The sequence below is a fragment of the Centroberyx affinis genome, unplaced genomic scaffold (genome assembly GCF_046629955.1).
Source record: "Centroberyx affinis isolate AG114_WGS23_722 - 3 ecotype Tasmania unplaced genomic scaffold, CSIRO-AGI_Caff_v1 ptg004569l_1, whole genome shotgun sequence".
NCBI classification, from domain to species: domain Eukaryota; kingdom Metazoa; phylum Chordata; class Actinopteri; order Beryciformes; family Berycidae; genus Centroberyx; species Centroberyx affinis.
In genome coordinates, this window is record NW_027282193.1 from 17116 (window position 1) to 32161 (window position 15046).

Genomic DNA, 15046 nt, shown 5'->3' on the forward strand with positions numbered 1-15046 from the left:
AAGTGTCAAATAGGACACTACCCAAGTAATTTCTTTCTTTAGCAAAATTGTTTCCATTTCCATCTTTCATTTTAAAGAAACTAAGAAAAAAAAAGTTCCCATAGAAGATAAGAAATACATAACAAGTGAGAGGAAAATAAGAAGTTACACTTTACTGTATAGGATATGACAGTCTGGCTTCTCTGCCCACCCGGTTATTATTTTATTAAATGGTAAGTATTTCTTTTGTATTAAATGTTAAATATTTCTAGTTTATCAAATATGATGCTAGGCCTGTTCAGGTTTCCGTCTGGCTCCGCCCTCCTGGTCTGTCGGTCACGTGACGGAGGGCAGCCCAGGCGGAGTTACCGAACGCACCCAGAGCAGAGGAAACGGGATGCGGGCTAGCTCTGCTCAGAGGAATAACTGGTAACGGTATTGTTTACGGTTCTATTCACTTTTATGGCGATGACATAAATAACGTTAGCCAGCAGAGGTTGGAATTACTTCGTCTTAGCGGGAACCAGTGTCGGTTTGGACCGGGGAGAACGGCTCTGTGTCGGCTTGTTGTTATTTAGGTTAGCTAGTTAGCTAGCTAGCAGCCTACTTCTCATCGGGTTACTGCAGCCTCAGAGGAAACAGATAAGCGCCAACTGGTCAAAGTTAAATAAATCTCTACCGGGAGTGTTTTGCAATGGACAAAGAAGCATTCCCGTCGGAGAAACAAAGCTGGCAAACTTGCAGAATGTGGCAGCGGATGTAGTTAGCATCAGGCCTGAATACCAACACACTTCCTTCCCTGCTTCCTTCCCCCTTCCTCCCTAGCTGCCTCAGGAATAGAGCCCTTCTCTTCTTCCATGATCACAATGGAGTCGGCCCTGAATCCGCTGCCCCAGCTACCAGAAAACTCCTACAAAAGTAAGTAACCGTGGTGTACATTAGATATATACAGGTTTATGTATACATGAGCTCCAGCAGAAGACCTGATAGCCTGCCAGTGCTGATACCTGTTGACCTTTGACCCCCCAGTGACTGAGGAGGATGTCAAGAGGCTGATTGAATTCCGGGCATCCAACGAGGCTCTTTTCACAGGGAAAAGGAACTCTGCCAAGATAGCGTGGAAGTACGTACAGGTTTTGCCTGTCAAACCTCTTTGTTGATGTGTTTCCTCTCAGCTGACTTGATGTAACCCACTCTGAATTTCTTTCAGCACCATTTTAAAAGGCTTGGGCCTTCAAGGGAAGTTGACAGCAGACCAAATCGCCAAAAAATGGGACAATCTGCGGACAAAATACAAGGTAAAGAGTGTGTATATGGTGCAATAAGGTCATTACAATTGTCAGACAAATTAAACTTGTAATTATAGTACCTAGTGGGAGAGACATTCTGTATCTGTATGTATCTGTAGGTATCTGTAGGTGTCTGTAAAGGTTCTTGTGCTCTCCAGGACCTGAAGCAGCCCTACCAGGGCCAGGACGGCCTAGGGGGCGCTGTGGACTCCTGGCCCTGGTTCCACATCATGGATGAAGCCATGCAGGGCCGGCTCTACAACAGCAACCTGGTGCTGAGCCCAGACACCGTCGGCAACGCCGGTCACCGCGGCAACGACCAGGTCAGCCAGAACCCGGAAAACGCAGACATCCTGGAGTTCCTCATCAAAACGGAGATGGAGGACACGGTGGCAGCAGAGAGCGCGGAGGATGATGGGACGGTTCACAGCGAGGCTCCTCCCGCCGAGGGAGTCCCCATGGGCTGGAGGAGGATGTCTGAGTGCACCTATAAAAGTAGGCAGCTAAACCACAGATGACTGGCATGGAAACACCTTTCTGCTGTTTATTACTTAGCTGGTTGAATTCAGACAATACTAGCAGACCAGAGTATCTGTGACTTGCAGCGATGTCTATCAACATGTGACTGAAAACTGGTTTTCTCTTTTTCCAGTGACAGAACCAGAAACAGAGAGAATGATCAAACTTCGAGCCGCTAACGAAGCACTCTTCACCGGCAGGAAGCATTCGGCCAAGCCGGCCTGGAGGTGAGTGGAGGTTCAGATTCTTTCTGGTTGAACAGACGATGAACAGGAAAAAAAAGAAAAAAACCAAAACACATCATACTCCAATATATACACCAGTGTAAATAATTAAATAATTATTGCACAGTTGAATTATTGCACAAAAAATCGGTATTGCACAGTTTAAATATAAGTTATAAGTTATGGGGTTATAAACTGCTGACAGGGGTGAAATAAGTCCAAGAGCCAGTCTATTGCCTCAGAGTGTCTGACACTCTGAGGGAGGAGTTGAAAAGTTTGATGGCCACAGGCAGGAATGAGTTCCTGTGACGCTCTGTGGTGCATCTCGGTGGAATGAGTCTTGCACTGAATGTGCTCCTGTGCTTGACCAGCATGTCATGGAGCGGGTGGGAGACATTGTCCAAGATGCCATGTAACTTGGACAGCATCCTCCTCTGTGACACTGCCACCAGAGAGTCCAGCTCCACCCCCACAACGTCACTGGCCTCGCGGATCAGTTTGTTGATATCGCCCAAGTCTAACCAGGACCAGAACAGTTTCTTCTTGGTCCTATAGAGCTCTGTTCCCAGATCAGTCCAGAGCCAGGCTGATGGGACTGTAGCTTGTCCAGTGTTTCCTCATGGAGGCAAAGGCTGAATCCCTGTGTCCGGTCTCACGGCCTTACACGCTTTCAGGCGTGCTCCTGCTTCCATCCAGGCTTTCAGCTGTCTCACTGCAAAATCAGCAACTGTTTAAGGGCTCTGATGTGAACGTATGGAGACTTCCAGAGGGAATCGCCTCCTCATATCAGTCACGTCAATAAATAAGGACACTGGGGACACTGGCAGGTGTTGGCAATAAAACCTTTATCTGTAAATGTAAATTGGCTATCTTGCTAGTGTAGGGTTTATTGCACTTGTGTATACTGTTGTTTGTATCTTCATACAAACTTGTTTTGAATACAATTTCCATATATTTTCATCTGATCGATGAAAATAGACGGTCAAGTATAGCACATCGGGACTTTCCACATGAGACAGTAGCATCCCTGTATTCAAGGCAACATGTGTCGTCACAAAGCCTGTCTTGTTTCTCCTTTCGATATCATTTCAAGCCCTCACACCCTGTCACACTACACTGTCGCTCAAAGTCTGTGAGGGCTCAGTCTGCGAGTCTGCGAGTCTGGAGTCCGGACATTGGGATTCAGCCAAAGTGTGTTTTCTTGCAGAGCCATTCTGTACGAGTTGGGTCTTCAGGGGAAGGTGACCACCGACCAGTTGGCCAAAAAGTGGGACAACCTGAAGAGGAGATATAAGGTAGGACCGTCCACCTCCACCTCCAGTAACAATCTGTCCATGACCTGCAGTGACTTGCACTGTTCTGCTGACACCGCCATACTGAATCTCAGCTTGACTCCTCTCATTCACAGTTAGTGAGAGAAAGTGCCTACCATCACTATTTTATTAAATAATGCACTTAGCAGGTACCAATTAAAATGCCTGTGATATGATGTGCTGTCCGTTGTAATAATAAATCAACCTTTATTTAGTTCTCGGAAGACAGACTGAGGGTTGAGACCCGCTTTTCCAGTGGTGCCGAGATTACAAGTAGAGAAAATCACAAATAACATGAAAGAGGAAATTAATGAATAAATAAACAAACAAAAAAGACAATTCAAAAGTACATCATTTAAAACAGGTGCAATTAAGGTTAACCAGAGTTGATATCTTTGACTGAAAATGTCCCAGGGGAACAAGGGAATCATATTTCAACAAACCCTGTAAAATATTCCAAGTATGCGGAGCACAAAACTTAAAAGCGGTCTTTGCGAGGTCCGTGGAGACACGCAGGACCTGAAGTACTAGACAGTCCTGGGAGCGTGTGTGGTAGGCTCCAATATTCCAGTGTAAAAGTGAGTTAAGGTAGAATGGTAATCTCCCAACGAGGGCTTTGTAAATAAACATAAACCAATGCTGATCTCTCCTGATACTAAGGGAGAGCCAACCAAACTTGTTATAGAGGATACAATGGTGGGCACTGTAACTATCGCCTGTTATAATAATCATGTTATAATAATTAAGTTATAATAATCATGTCAGGACGTTTCCCCACTGAAGAACAACTTTTCTCTTGAAGATGAAGTACTTCTGTGTACTTCCCCACCCTGAAGTGAAATACTGAAATGCATCGATACTTTTGTTCCCCTGAAGGGTTTCACCAAAATACGGAGACAGGTTGTGAATAAGACGTCGCGGGTTCTGCAGATATGATGAAGTGACAGATCAGGGAGTTTATCTGCTGACTTTAGTGGTGTCGGCCATGTTGGAGGCAGAGAGGAAGAGTCACTTTCTCCAAATACTTGAATCTGCTTTAAATATATCATAGAATGAAGCTAAAGGAGTGCTTTGCTTACCAAGTTTCAAAAAAGGTGCTCGTTGGAGTCGAGGTTTAGATATCAATAAACAGAGAAGGGAATGCAGCTCATCTCTAGTGGCTGGATGATCAGCCATCCCAGCCACTAGAGATGAGCTGCATTCCCTTCTCTGTTTACTCCTTTAAATATATTTCCTTTTCTTACCAAGTCAGGTGAGACGTTTACTTGTTGTTTAGTCTGTGGTTATAAAGGAACAGTGTTGTGGGAGTCAATATGGTGCCGTCAACAAAACACTGACGTCACTGCAAATGGATAACAGCAGTGTGTTTTGGTAGAGCTGCAACGATTAATCGATTAATCGATTAGTTGTCAGCTATTAAATTAATCGGCAACTATTTTGATAATCGATTAATCGGTTTGAGTAATTTTTTTTACGTCTTTTTAAGAAAAATAAGTAAAAATTCTCTGATTCCAGCTTCTTAAATGTGAATATTTTCTGGTTTCTTTACTCCTCTATGACAGTAAACTGAATATCTTTGGGTTGTGGACAAAACAAGACATTTGAGGACGTCATCTTGGGCTTTGGGAAACACTGATCCACATTTTTCACCATTTTCTGACGTTTTATAGACCAAACAACTAATCGATTAATCGAGAAAATAATCAACAGATTAATTGGCAATGAAAATAATTGTTAGTTGCAGCCCTATGTGTTGGGGACAGCGGTGACAGGAGGATGAGGTTCCCTCTCTGGACGGACTGTAGAGTTTCCTGTCTCTCTCTCAGGAGCTGAAGTTCCCAGCTCGAGGCGTGGAGACCAACCCCAACTCCTGGCCCTGGTTCTACCGGATGAACGACGCCATGGAGGGCCGCTTCGCCGGCTCGGCGCCCATCCTCACGCCCATCGTGGAGGACGGAGACGAGGAGTGCGAGCCGTCGCCGCCGGCGCCCAGGAAACGAGCCCGCCGGAGCCGGGGGGGCATGGCCGAGTTCCTGACCGAGTCGGAGATGGATCTCCTGGTCGACAACGAAGACAAGAATGGATCCACCGCTCTGGGAGATCTGCACCGGATGGCCGAGTTCACCTACAAACGTAAGGAAGGCTGGAGTACTGTGTGTGTGTGTGTGTGTGTGTGTGTGTTTGTTTGTTATGGAGGATTAGTATTTTTGTCCCCTGTGTGATGCATCTAGGACTGAACAATTAATCGAAATTTTATCGAAATCGCAAAATGTCCTACTGCAATTTTCAAATCGCAGGAGGCGCAATATTTGTTAAAGGCGAAATGTGTCAAAATACCATTTTAAATGAAATATTGTGGTGCTGCAGAGATGTCCTGGCCTACACATCATATTCTACAGACTTAAGAAAACATCTTTGTTTGGTACAGATCCCCGCATAAATCACACCATAATCATTTTAATACGTTTTTCAATGAAAATGAGAATAATGATGTAAAAATGATCATTCCCTCTAATATCGCAAATCATATCGCAATTGCAATACCAGTCCAAATAATCGCAATTAGATATTTTTTCAAAATCGTTCAGCCCTAGATGCATCCGTCCATCCATGTGTCCATCAAACATGAAATGTCAGACACCACTTCAATTAATTTTAATAAATCTTTATTGTCCCTGAAGGGCAATTCAGGTGCAGCATTAAAAACATTGGAAACTGATTCTGCACACACACAAATGTAGAAACACAACATACCCAAACATGCCCCAACCCAACATACACCCACTCAAACATCAAGTAGTAATAAATAAAAAAAGTAATCTCTTAATCTCTGCACTAATGTGCAGAGATAAAGCATGCCACCACTGGTTTGATTTTGACCAAATTTGGAGGGAAGAAGCATCTTCGTGTTCCAGTGTTTAAAAACATTTCACTGATTGGCCTGATAGGGGCGCTATCATTTATGATCAAAATTTGAAAAGCCATAAATGCTACAAATGCTACACCACTGGTACCCAACTTTCAGCATTGGCTGGTGGAGAGTTATGTTCTGCTGTGTGTAAGATGACCTCTGACCTCTGACCTTGATTGCAGTAACAGAAGAAGACACCAGGCGACTAATTGAGTTACGAGCCGCTAACGAGTCTCTCTTCACCGGGAGGAGGAACACCGCCAAGCCGGCCTGGAGGTAAAGGAGCATTCCACCACATCTAACAGTCCATCCACTTTGTTCCTCTGCCTTGTTCAGATTTTATATCTGGGTTGTAGTTCTTGTTGATCTGGGCAGTGATGTATAACAGTTGGAGGGGAGGGGGGGTTAGTAAAAAATCTGTTGTTGTTTTTTTAAAGATTTATTTTAGGCATTTTATGCTTTATTTGATAGAGATTGAGACAGTGTGAGAGAGAGACAGGGAAGTATGGGAGAGAGAGAGAAGGGAGGACATGCAGCAAATGACCGCGGGCCGGATTCAAACCCAGGTCGCTGCAAAAATATGTTTTTACTAATGTACATAGATGTTTCATTCATTCATTAACATGGGGGGGGGGGATGTAGAATAGATCTGGAAAATTATTTACTGTTATGTGCCTCCCTACTGAAAATATCAGAACCAGTACAGGTCACATAAAAACATATAAAAATCATATAAATAACATAAAATCACAGCACTGAAATAATCTGGGCAATACTGCTCAGTGATGCCTGTCTGTATTTTCAGTAGGAATCTCCATCCAGCTCTCACTGAAGCCCAGACACTTAATAACTGAACAGTTGTTCTTTATAAAGCAGAGATATGACAATAGCAATGCTGTAGTGACACTTTCTATGATGCTTCTAATTGCTTTTTATAAATGTGTGTCCCTGTATATTGCTGACTGCCTGAATTTCTATGGATGTTTTTGTTCTCAGGTCTCTTGAGATCTCCATCTTAATGAGACTGATTAAATAAAGGATAAATTAAATGAAAGCGTAGGAATGGCATCCAGGAATTGTTCTATAGGGTGTCATTGATCTTTAACTTGTTGTCAGTGGGTGTTTTGGGAGTCTTAGGCCTGTGACATGGTCTACGCTTGCAAGAACACAAAGGGCAACACAAAAGAAATAACATATTTATGTGGAATGATCCGGGCATGTTGCCATTTTCTACCGTTTTATATGAAATGAATGTTTCTGTCCACAGGGGGATAGTGAAGGAGATGGGACTGACAGGGAAGATCACTCCTGACCAGGTCGCCAAGAAGTGGGACAACCTGAAAACCAAATTCAAGGTAACAGACACCAGTTTGATCTCTACTGGAACCATAACAACTGTCAACACTGGAAATCTCAATCTGTCTACTAATCTGTTGAGTAAATGAAGTACTGTCCCACAGACTCTGTACTACACAGTGTGTGGTAAATACTGTCAACATACTGCATGTCAGTCTGAATGTACTACACTCCAAACTGGTTTTTGTCTCTGATTGGTTGATTCTGCCATCACATCATAGCACATGGCATTATGGGTACTGTTTTTCTGCATAGTACTTTTCTAGTTTGATACTGGCTACACCTTGTACTGTAGTACTACTGACCAGCAGTGTAGTAGATCATCTAGATAACATAGTGCTATTATCTGTCTTATCTACCTGTCTGTCTCTCTACCTGTCTTTCTCTCTACCTGTCTGTCTCTCTACCTGTCTGTCTTATCTTCTCGTCTGTCTCTCTACCTGTCTGTCTCTCTACCTGTGTCTCTCTACATGTCTCTCTCTACCTGTCTGCCTTATCTACCTGTCTGTCTCTCTACCTGTCTGTCTCTCTACCTGTTTATCCTATCTTCTCGTCTGTCTCTCCACCTGTCTGTCTCTCTACCTGTGTCTCAACATGTCTCTCTCTCTACCTGTCTGTCTCTCTACCTGTGTCTCTCTACATGTCTCTCTCAACATGTCTGTCTCTCTACCTGTGTCTCTCTACATGTCTCTCTACATGTCTGTCTTATCTACCTGTCTGTCTCTCTACCTGTGTCTCTCTACATGTCTGTCTTATCTACCTGTCTGTCTCTCTACCTGTTTATCTTATCTTCTCGTCTGTCTCTCTACCTATCTTTCTCTCTTCCTGTGTCTCTCTACATGTCTCTTTCTACCTGTGTCTCTCTACCTGTCTGTCTTATCTACCTATCTGACTTTCTACCTATCTGACTTTCTACTTGTCTGTCTTATCTACCTGTCTGTCTTATCTACCTATCTGTCTTATCTACCTGTCTGTCTCTCCACCTGTCTGTAGGACCTGAAGTTTCCTCCTCGGGGGATGGAGGGCCAGACTAGCCCGGCCTCCTGGCCCTGGTTCCAGCTGATGAGCGACGCTCTGGAGGGTCGGCTGGCGGGGAAAGCTCCCCGAGTGACGCCTCTCTGGTCCAACGAGGAGGACAGCGTCTTCGTCTCGTCTCCGCCCCCCGACAGAGATTGTTTATTGGCCGAGAGGGGCAGCGTGTCGGAGCTGGAGAGCATGGTGGGCGGAGACAACGCCGAGGCTGATGGGAACGTTACCTACATCGACGCCAGCGGGGAGGAGTGTTCGACGCCCTCCGACCTCTCTTACAAGAGTAAGACAGGTTCTTCTGTATTAGTAAGACAGGTTCTGACCCTAACTCCTCCAACAGTAGCTGGTGTTTGTCTCTGAGGATCTATCTCTACTAGAGCTAAACAATTAATCGAAATTTTATCGAAATCGCAATATGGCCTACTGCAATTTTCAAATCGCAGGAGGCGCAATATTTGTTAAAGGCGAAATGTGTCAAAATAACATTTTAAAGTAAATATTGTGGTGCTGCAGAGATGTCCTGGCCTACACATCATATTCTACAGACTTAAGAAAACATCTTTGTTTGGTACAGATCCCCGCAAAAATCACACCGTAATCATTTTAATACGTTTTTCAATGAAAATGAGAATAAAGATGTGAAAATTATCATTCCCTCTAATATCGCAAATCATATCGCAATTGCAATATCAGTCAAAATAATCGCAATTAGATATTTTTTCAAAATCGTTCAGCCCTAATCTCTACCTTTCTTTCTCTCTGTCTGTCTGTTTACTATCTCTACCTGTCTGTCTCTCCATCTGTTTACTCTCTACCTGTCTGTCCCCGTATCTGTTTACTCTCTCTACCTATCTGTCTCTCTATTTGTTTAACTATCTCTACCTGTCTGTCTCTCTGTTTACTATCTCTACCTGTCTGTCTCTCCATCTGTTTACTATCTCTACCTGTCTGTCTCTCCATCTGTTTACTCTCTACCTGTCTGTCTCTCCATCTGATTACTCTCTGTCTCTCTGCCTGTCTGTGTGTCACAGTGACAGACCAGGACACCAGGAGGCTGATTAAACTGCGAGCCGCTAACGAGGCGTTGTTCACCGGAAGGAGGAACGCTGCCAAGGCCGCCTGGAAGTAAGATACTGTCTTATGTACTATATAGGCACATATCATACACCTGTCTGAAGTACCGTACTGTCATATAGATGTAGAAGTGTCAGACGTCAGTCGGCACTGATGCTGTGTTTAACTGTGTGTACGGTGGCCCTGATGTTCATGTTGTCTGTCCTAACTGTAACAGAGCCATCCTGAAGGAGCTGGGGCTGCTGGGAAAGGTCTCGACCTACCAGATGTCAAAGAAATGGGACAATCTGAAGAGGAGATATAAGGTACTCTGTTAACCAACTACCAGTCTGCTTAACAAACTGCCAGCCTGCTTGATAAACTGCCAGTCTACTTAACAAACTGCTAGTCTGCTTGAGGCTGTGATAACATAGGATGCTTTTTTTTTTTTAACACACCTGCGGCTTTTAGTATTTTCAGTGATTTGGTTTCGGCAGGCACACGTCTCCTCCAAACTTTGCTAGTTGGAGCTCTTGGACAAAGATACACAGTCTGCTTAACAAACTGCTGAGAAACCATTGCAAAATTGCTACAATAACTTCTACAAGTGCTGTCATATGATTTTGCCGCATGTTTGAATTGCTTTGACTGGTGTCCTTGTTGTTGCATTACTGTTTTTTTCTGTTTTTTTGTTGCCTTCTTATCTTGTTGACTTGTTTTTTTTTTTGTTTTTTTTTATTTTTTTTAGTTATAGTAGACTAACTATGTGTTTTTAGAATAGAGTAGGTTACAGTAGACTAACTAGATGTTTAGGCTGGTTGAGTTCAAGACATTTAAAGCACTTCAAAATCACAAGTGACAAGAAATTTACCCAAATAGCTTTTTATTGGTGAGTAGATTTATCTCTCCTCTCCTCTCTTTTCCTCTCTCTCCTCCTCTCCTCTCCTCCTCTCTCCTCTCTCCTCTCCTCTCCTCTCAGGATCTGAAGTATCCTCCAGTAGGGATGGAGAGTATGGCAGACAGCGCCTCCTCCTGGCCGTGGTTTCATCTGATGAATGAAGCCATGGAGGGTCGCCTGGCAACCAGCGCCCCCCTCCTCACCCCCGTCACTCAGGAAGACGAGCAGCAGCCGGACCCCGCCCCCAGACACAGGTCACGCCCCCCTCCCCCCTCCTCATCGGACTACGGACAGGAGTCGTTCGGCGACGCCCCGGACCAGTGCCAGAGGGCCGCGGACCAGTGCGACGGGCCGCTGGGAGGACTGGAGAGGGAGTGGGAGATGGTCGAGCGAGAGAGGGCCGCGGTGGAGAGAGAGAGGGAGATGGTGGAGAGAGACCGGGCGGCTGTGGAGCGAGAGCGGTCGGCGGTGCAGGCGGAGAGGCTGTGGTTGGAGAGGGAGCGGGCGGCGGTGGAGCGAGATAGAGCCATCGTGGAGCAGGAGAGAGCGGCGCTGGGACGGGAGAGGGAGGTTCTGGACCAGCGAGCCTTGATGCTGAACTCTGTAGGACACTCTGGACACCTCAACGCCCTGATGTAGACCATCCTGGACGTATAGACTGCACTGGTAGAATACGCTGGTTTACCACCCAGGTAGACCACAATTGGATTTAGGATCCCCTGGTAGAAACCGTCTGGAAGACTGTCCTGGAGGTGTAGACCATCCTGGTAGACTATCCTGGAGGTGTAGACCATCCTGGTAGACTATCCTGGAGGTGTAGACCATCCTGGAGGTCTAGACGCCCTGGAAGACTATCCTGGAGGTGTAGGCACACTCGTAGTCTGTCCTGGCAGTGTAGACCCCTCTGATAGACTACCTGGAAGCATATACCACTCCTGGATGTAGACCACCCTGCTAGAAACCTTCTGGTAGACCATCCTGGGGGTCTACACCTCCCTGGGATGTGGACCATCCTGGTAGACCTCCCTGGATGGACAGGACGATTGGAGAAGGTTCAGTTTGAGTGTTGAAGCTATTCAAACAGTGGCTGAGTAGCCTGGACATTAATCTACATTAATATACATTCTGTACATTCTGTACATTATCTACAGTATCTTACAGGACGTAATCTTCATCCTGGACATCATTCAGCCTCCACAGACTTTTGGCTGAGCACTGCTGATGATTTTAGACGTTTGGAAGCACAGAAGCTCCTTTTAATTCTGATGGAAGCCTTAAGAACTGAGATCTGGTCAGTGGCTCAGCTGTACAGTTCTTCTTCGTGAATGCAATAACCATGTTGTGTCATTCTCCATTAAATTAATATGGAGCCACGCAGCCAAACTCTGAATGTGTGTAAAACATCACATCTATTGGTTCGCAACATCAATGTGAAATGTTTTGTCATTTTCAAACAGCTGTATTTACATGTATATTGTTGCTAAAAATACAAATGATTGTCTGAGGATTGGTCTTAGGATTTAACCAAAGCTCATCTGTTTGTTTGTAACGTGGCAAATCTATTTTTCAAGGAAGGCCACGGCCTGATGAGACGTCCGTGTATTAGCCTTCAATAAACGGACCAGAACCACTACACCGTATATTGATAATGTCTCACAGAGCTGATGTTATTGACCAGTGGTTACCATGGAAACCTGCTGCTTATGAAATACCAAATGGGTTTTTGATAGGGTCATGTGACAAAGCTTTGTTGACGTGGATTAATCCATCCAGCCTTCGCACTGGAGCAGATCGAGGAAGAGGAAGTGGGTTGAGTGTGGGGCTCTGATACCAGACTGAAGGCTGCTGATACTAATCAAGTCGATCCATAAGATGCTTCAGTTTGCTCACAGTAGAAGCTGCATTGTAAAGTATATTAGCTGTACTATTTCCATTTGTTGCCTCTCCATGTATCCTACTCTTAGGAGTAACTTATTTTTATACAGTATGTTATAAATAATGTAAAACATTAATATCGCAGCCTCTTTTAAAGTTTGCTCATTTCCTCATCTATTTCATATTTACAAGGTGTATATGTTTGTACAAAATGTACATGAAACATGCAGACAGATCGCCCAAATTAGAAAACACTGACAGCTGGCCGGGTGTGTAGTACAGATATGAGGCTACATGTTCTGGTTTAGAAATCACTACTATGAAATACAACTTGATGTAACAGTTCAAATTGTCTCCAAGCCCCTAAACTTAGTCTTCCATTCATTGTCAGTAGGCAGCTCCAGGTTGTACATAATGTGACATCACAGGTTATTCTGGTTTCTGTGGTTTCTGGCTTTGGAAAGTGCTTGTTGCTCCTCACAAATACAGATTAAACTCTTCTAAGCCATAGGAATAGTATATGTATATTGTTAGGTTTGAGTGGTATTGCCCTTTAAAGCCTAACGAGGATTTTGAAGTATCCACCTGGAAAGCAAAACTACTACTAAAACGTACATTCTGTATACTTCTACCTGCCTCCACGTTCTGCTTGTACGTGTCTCTGCTTCTGGGATGAAGATGCCAACCGAGTCCAGAGATATGACTCTCAGACTGTTGGTCTTCCACATAGAGCTGGAAAAATGACAAAGTGAAATTAGTTTCTTTACAATGCTCTGATGTTCTTCACCAGTCAAACCAGAAATTCCCCTCCCCCTTCATGATCAATTTGTGCTTTACTTAATGTTGACAGTAGAGTGAGTTGGATGACAAGACATTACAAACCTGTGACATTATAGCTACATGGTGCGTGTCAACCATCTGAGCCAACAGGACGTGTGGGATCCTCCTTCCTAATATAATCAGACTGGATATTTAAATGAGGTTTCAGTCATACGGTGCCCAGAGCGTCCTGAACTCCGATTTAAACTGTTGAATGCTTCTTTGTGCCACTCAGAGCTGCATGTAGAAACTAACCCACCAACATTCACACTAACAGTGACTCCATAACCTTTACTACCTTTAACATGGCGAATATTTTTATTAGCAGATGAGGAAGCTGAACTCGGACTCACTGGTGTCAATCAGAACAGTTCCCAGCAGCCAACCAGGCAACAGGGTGGGGTGGGGTGGAACCGGACTGACAGGTCGGTCCGGCAGGTCTAGCATCTCCTCTGCAGGACTCTCCTCTTCAATTTCACAGGAGCCGGGACATCAACAGCATGCTCACAATGCAACTAGGTCAGTTCAGGAGTTTCTTAACTGTCATATTGTATTTCCTAACTTGGAAGAATTTAGACTGACAGCTCTGTCGTTTAACCAGAGTATTTGTATGCACTTCCATTTGAAAGAGACTGAGGTGAGAATGGACTGGCTCTCAGCCTGATCTGCTCTACCTGTACTGTGATTTAGTCTGTACTGTAGAGCTGTGGTATAGTCTGATTTAGTCTGTACTGTAGAGCTGTGGTATAGTCTGATATAGTCTGTACTGTAGAGCTGTGATATAGTCTGATATAGTCTGTACTGTAGAGCTGTGATATAGTCTGATTTAGTCAGTAGAGTGATGATAAAGTCTGTCATATAGTCTGTAGTGTAGTTATGATGTAGTGTTATAGTATAGTCTGTGATATGGTATTTCATCTCTGTTTCTCATCACTGGTTTTGCAGGAACAACAGACACAAAAAGGATGGTGAGCGGACATACTGTCAGAAGTAAGTTCGACTAGACCGACTGTTCAGGTCCATGGACTGGATTCAGTGTGTGTGTGTGTGTGTGTGTGTGTGTGTGTGTGTCAGTATAATGGATTACAATCACCTGTCATTTTCCTACCAAGATATCTACATATTTAAAGAATGCGTAAACGGTTGTAAATATCAAACATATGCACCACAGGCACATTTTGCATTGAACCGTTTATGCATTCTTTAAATATGCAAAAACATGTCATATAATAAATAGAATCTCAGCATGGTTATGCTTCATACCAAGTAGATTTGTGTGGTATGTGGAGATGCCAGAGAGCAGCCAACTGTCTGGTTGGACTGGTGGAGTGAGCTCTGAAGGAACTGAGCAGCTTTGTCTCTGACGTGTTTCTGATGTGTTTCTGATGTGTTTCTGATGTGTTTCTGATGTGTTTCTATGTTTCTGATGTGTTTCTATGTTTCTGATGTGTTTCTGACGTGTTTCTGATGTGTTTCTATGTTTCTGATGTGTTTCTGATGTGTTTCTGATGTGTTTCTGATGTGTTTCTATGTTTCTGATGTGTTTCTATGTTTCTGATGTGTTTCTGATGTGTTTCTATGTTTCTGATGTGTTTCTATGTTTCTGATGTGTTTCTGTTTCTGATGTGTTTCTGATGTGTTTCTGACGTGTTTCTGTGTTTCTATGTTTCTGATGTGTTTCTATGTTTCTGATGTGTTTCTGATGTGTTTCTGATGTGTTTCTGATGTGTTTCTATGTTTCTGATGTGTTTCTGATGTGTTTCTGATGTGTTTCTGATGTG

At 44.0% G+C, this 15046-nt stretch overlaps 1 protein-coding gene across 1 annotated transcript; it reads left to right on the top strand.

Annotated features, from left to right (window-relative positions):
- Positions 1 to 378: 378 nt before the first annotated feature.
- Positions 379 to 12523, top strand: LOC139665415 (uncharacterized). Its single transcript, XM_071544421.1, has 14 exons — positions 379 to 414; positions 805 to 897; positions 1009 to 1102; positions 1190 to 1277; positions 1427 to 1763; positions 1921 to 2014; positions 3219 to 3306; positions 5151 to 5457; positions 6418 to 6511; positions 7503 to 7590; positions 8585 to 8903; positions 9652 to 9745; positions 9912 to 9999; positions 10653 to 12523. Exons 2-14 carry the CDS (start codon positions 837 to 839, stop codon positions 11208 to 11210), a joined length of 2310 nt encoding a protein of 769 aa, XP_071400522.1. The 5' UTR covers positions 379 to 414; positions 805 to 836; the 3' UTR covers positions 11211 to 12523.
- Positions 12524 to 15046: the final 2523 nt, after the last annotated feature.

Coding starts and splice junctions, on each gene's coding strand:
- LOC139665415 (XM_071544421.1), top strand. CDS start 837: ATGATCACAATGGAGTCGGCCCTGAATCCGCTGCCCCAGCTACCAGAA. Junction 1,278..1,426: donor ATCTGCGGACAAAATACAAG/GTAAAGAGTGTG, acceptor TGTGCTCTCCAG/GACCTGAAGCAGCCCTACCA. Junction 9,746..9,911: donor GCTGCCAAGGCCGCCTGGAA/GTAAGATACTGT, acceptor TAACTGTAACAG/AGCCATCCTGAAGGAGCTGG.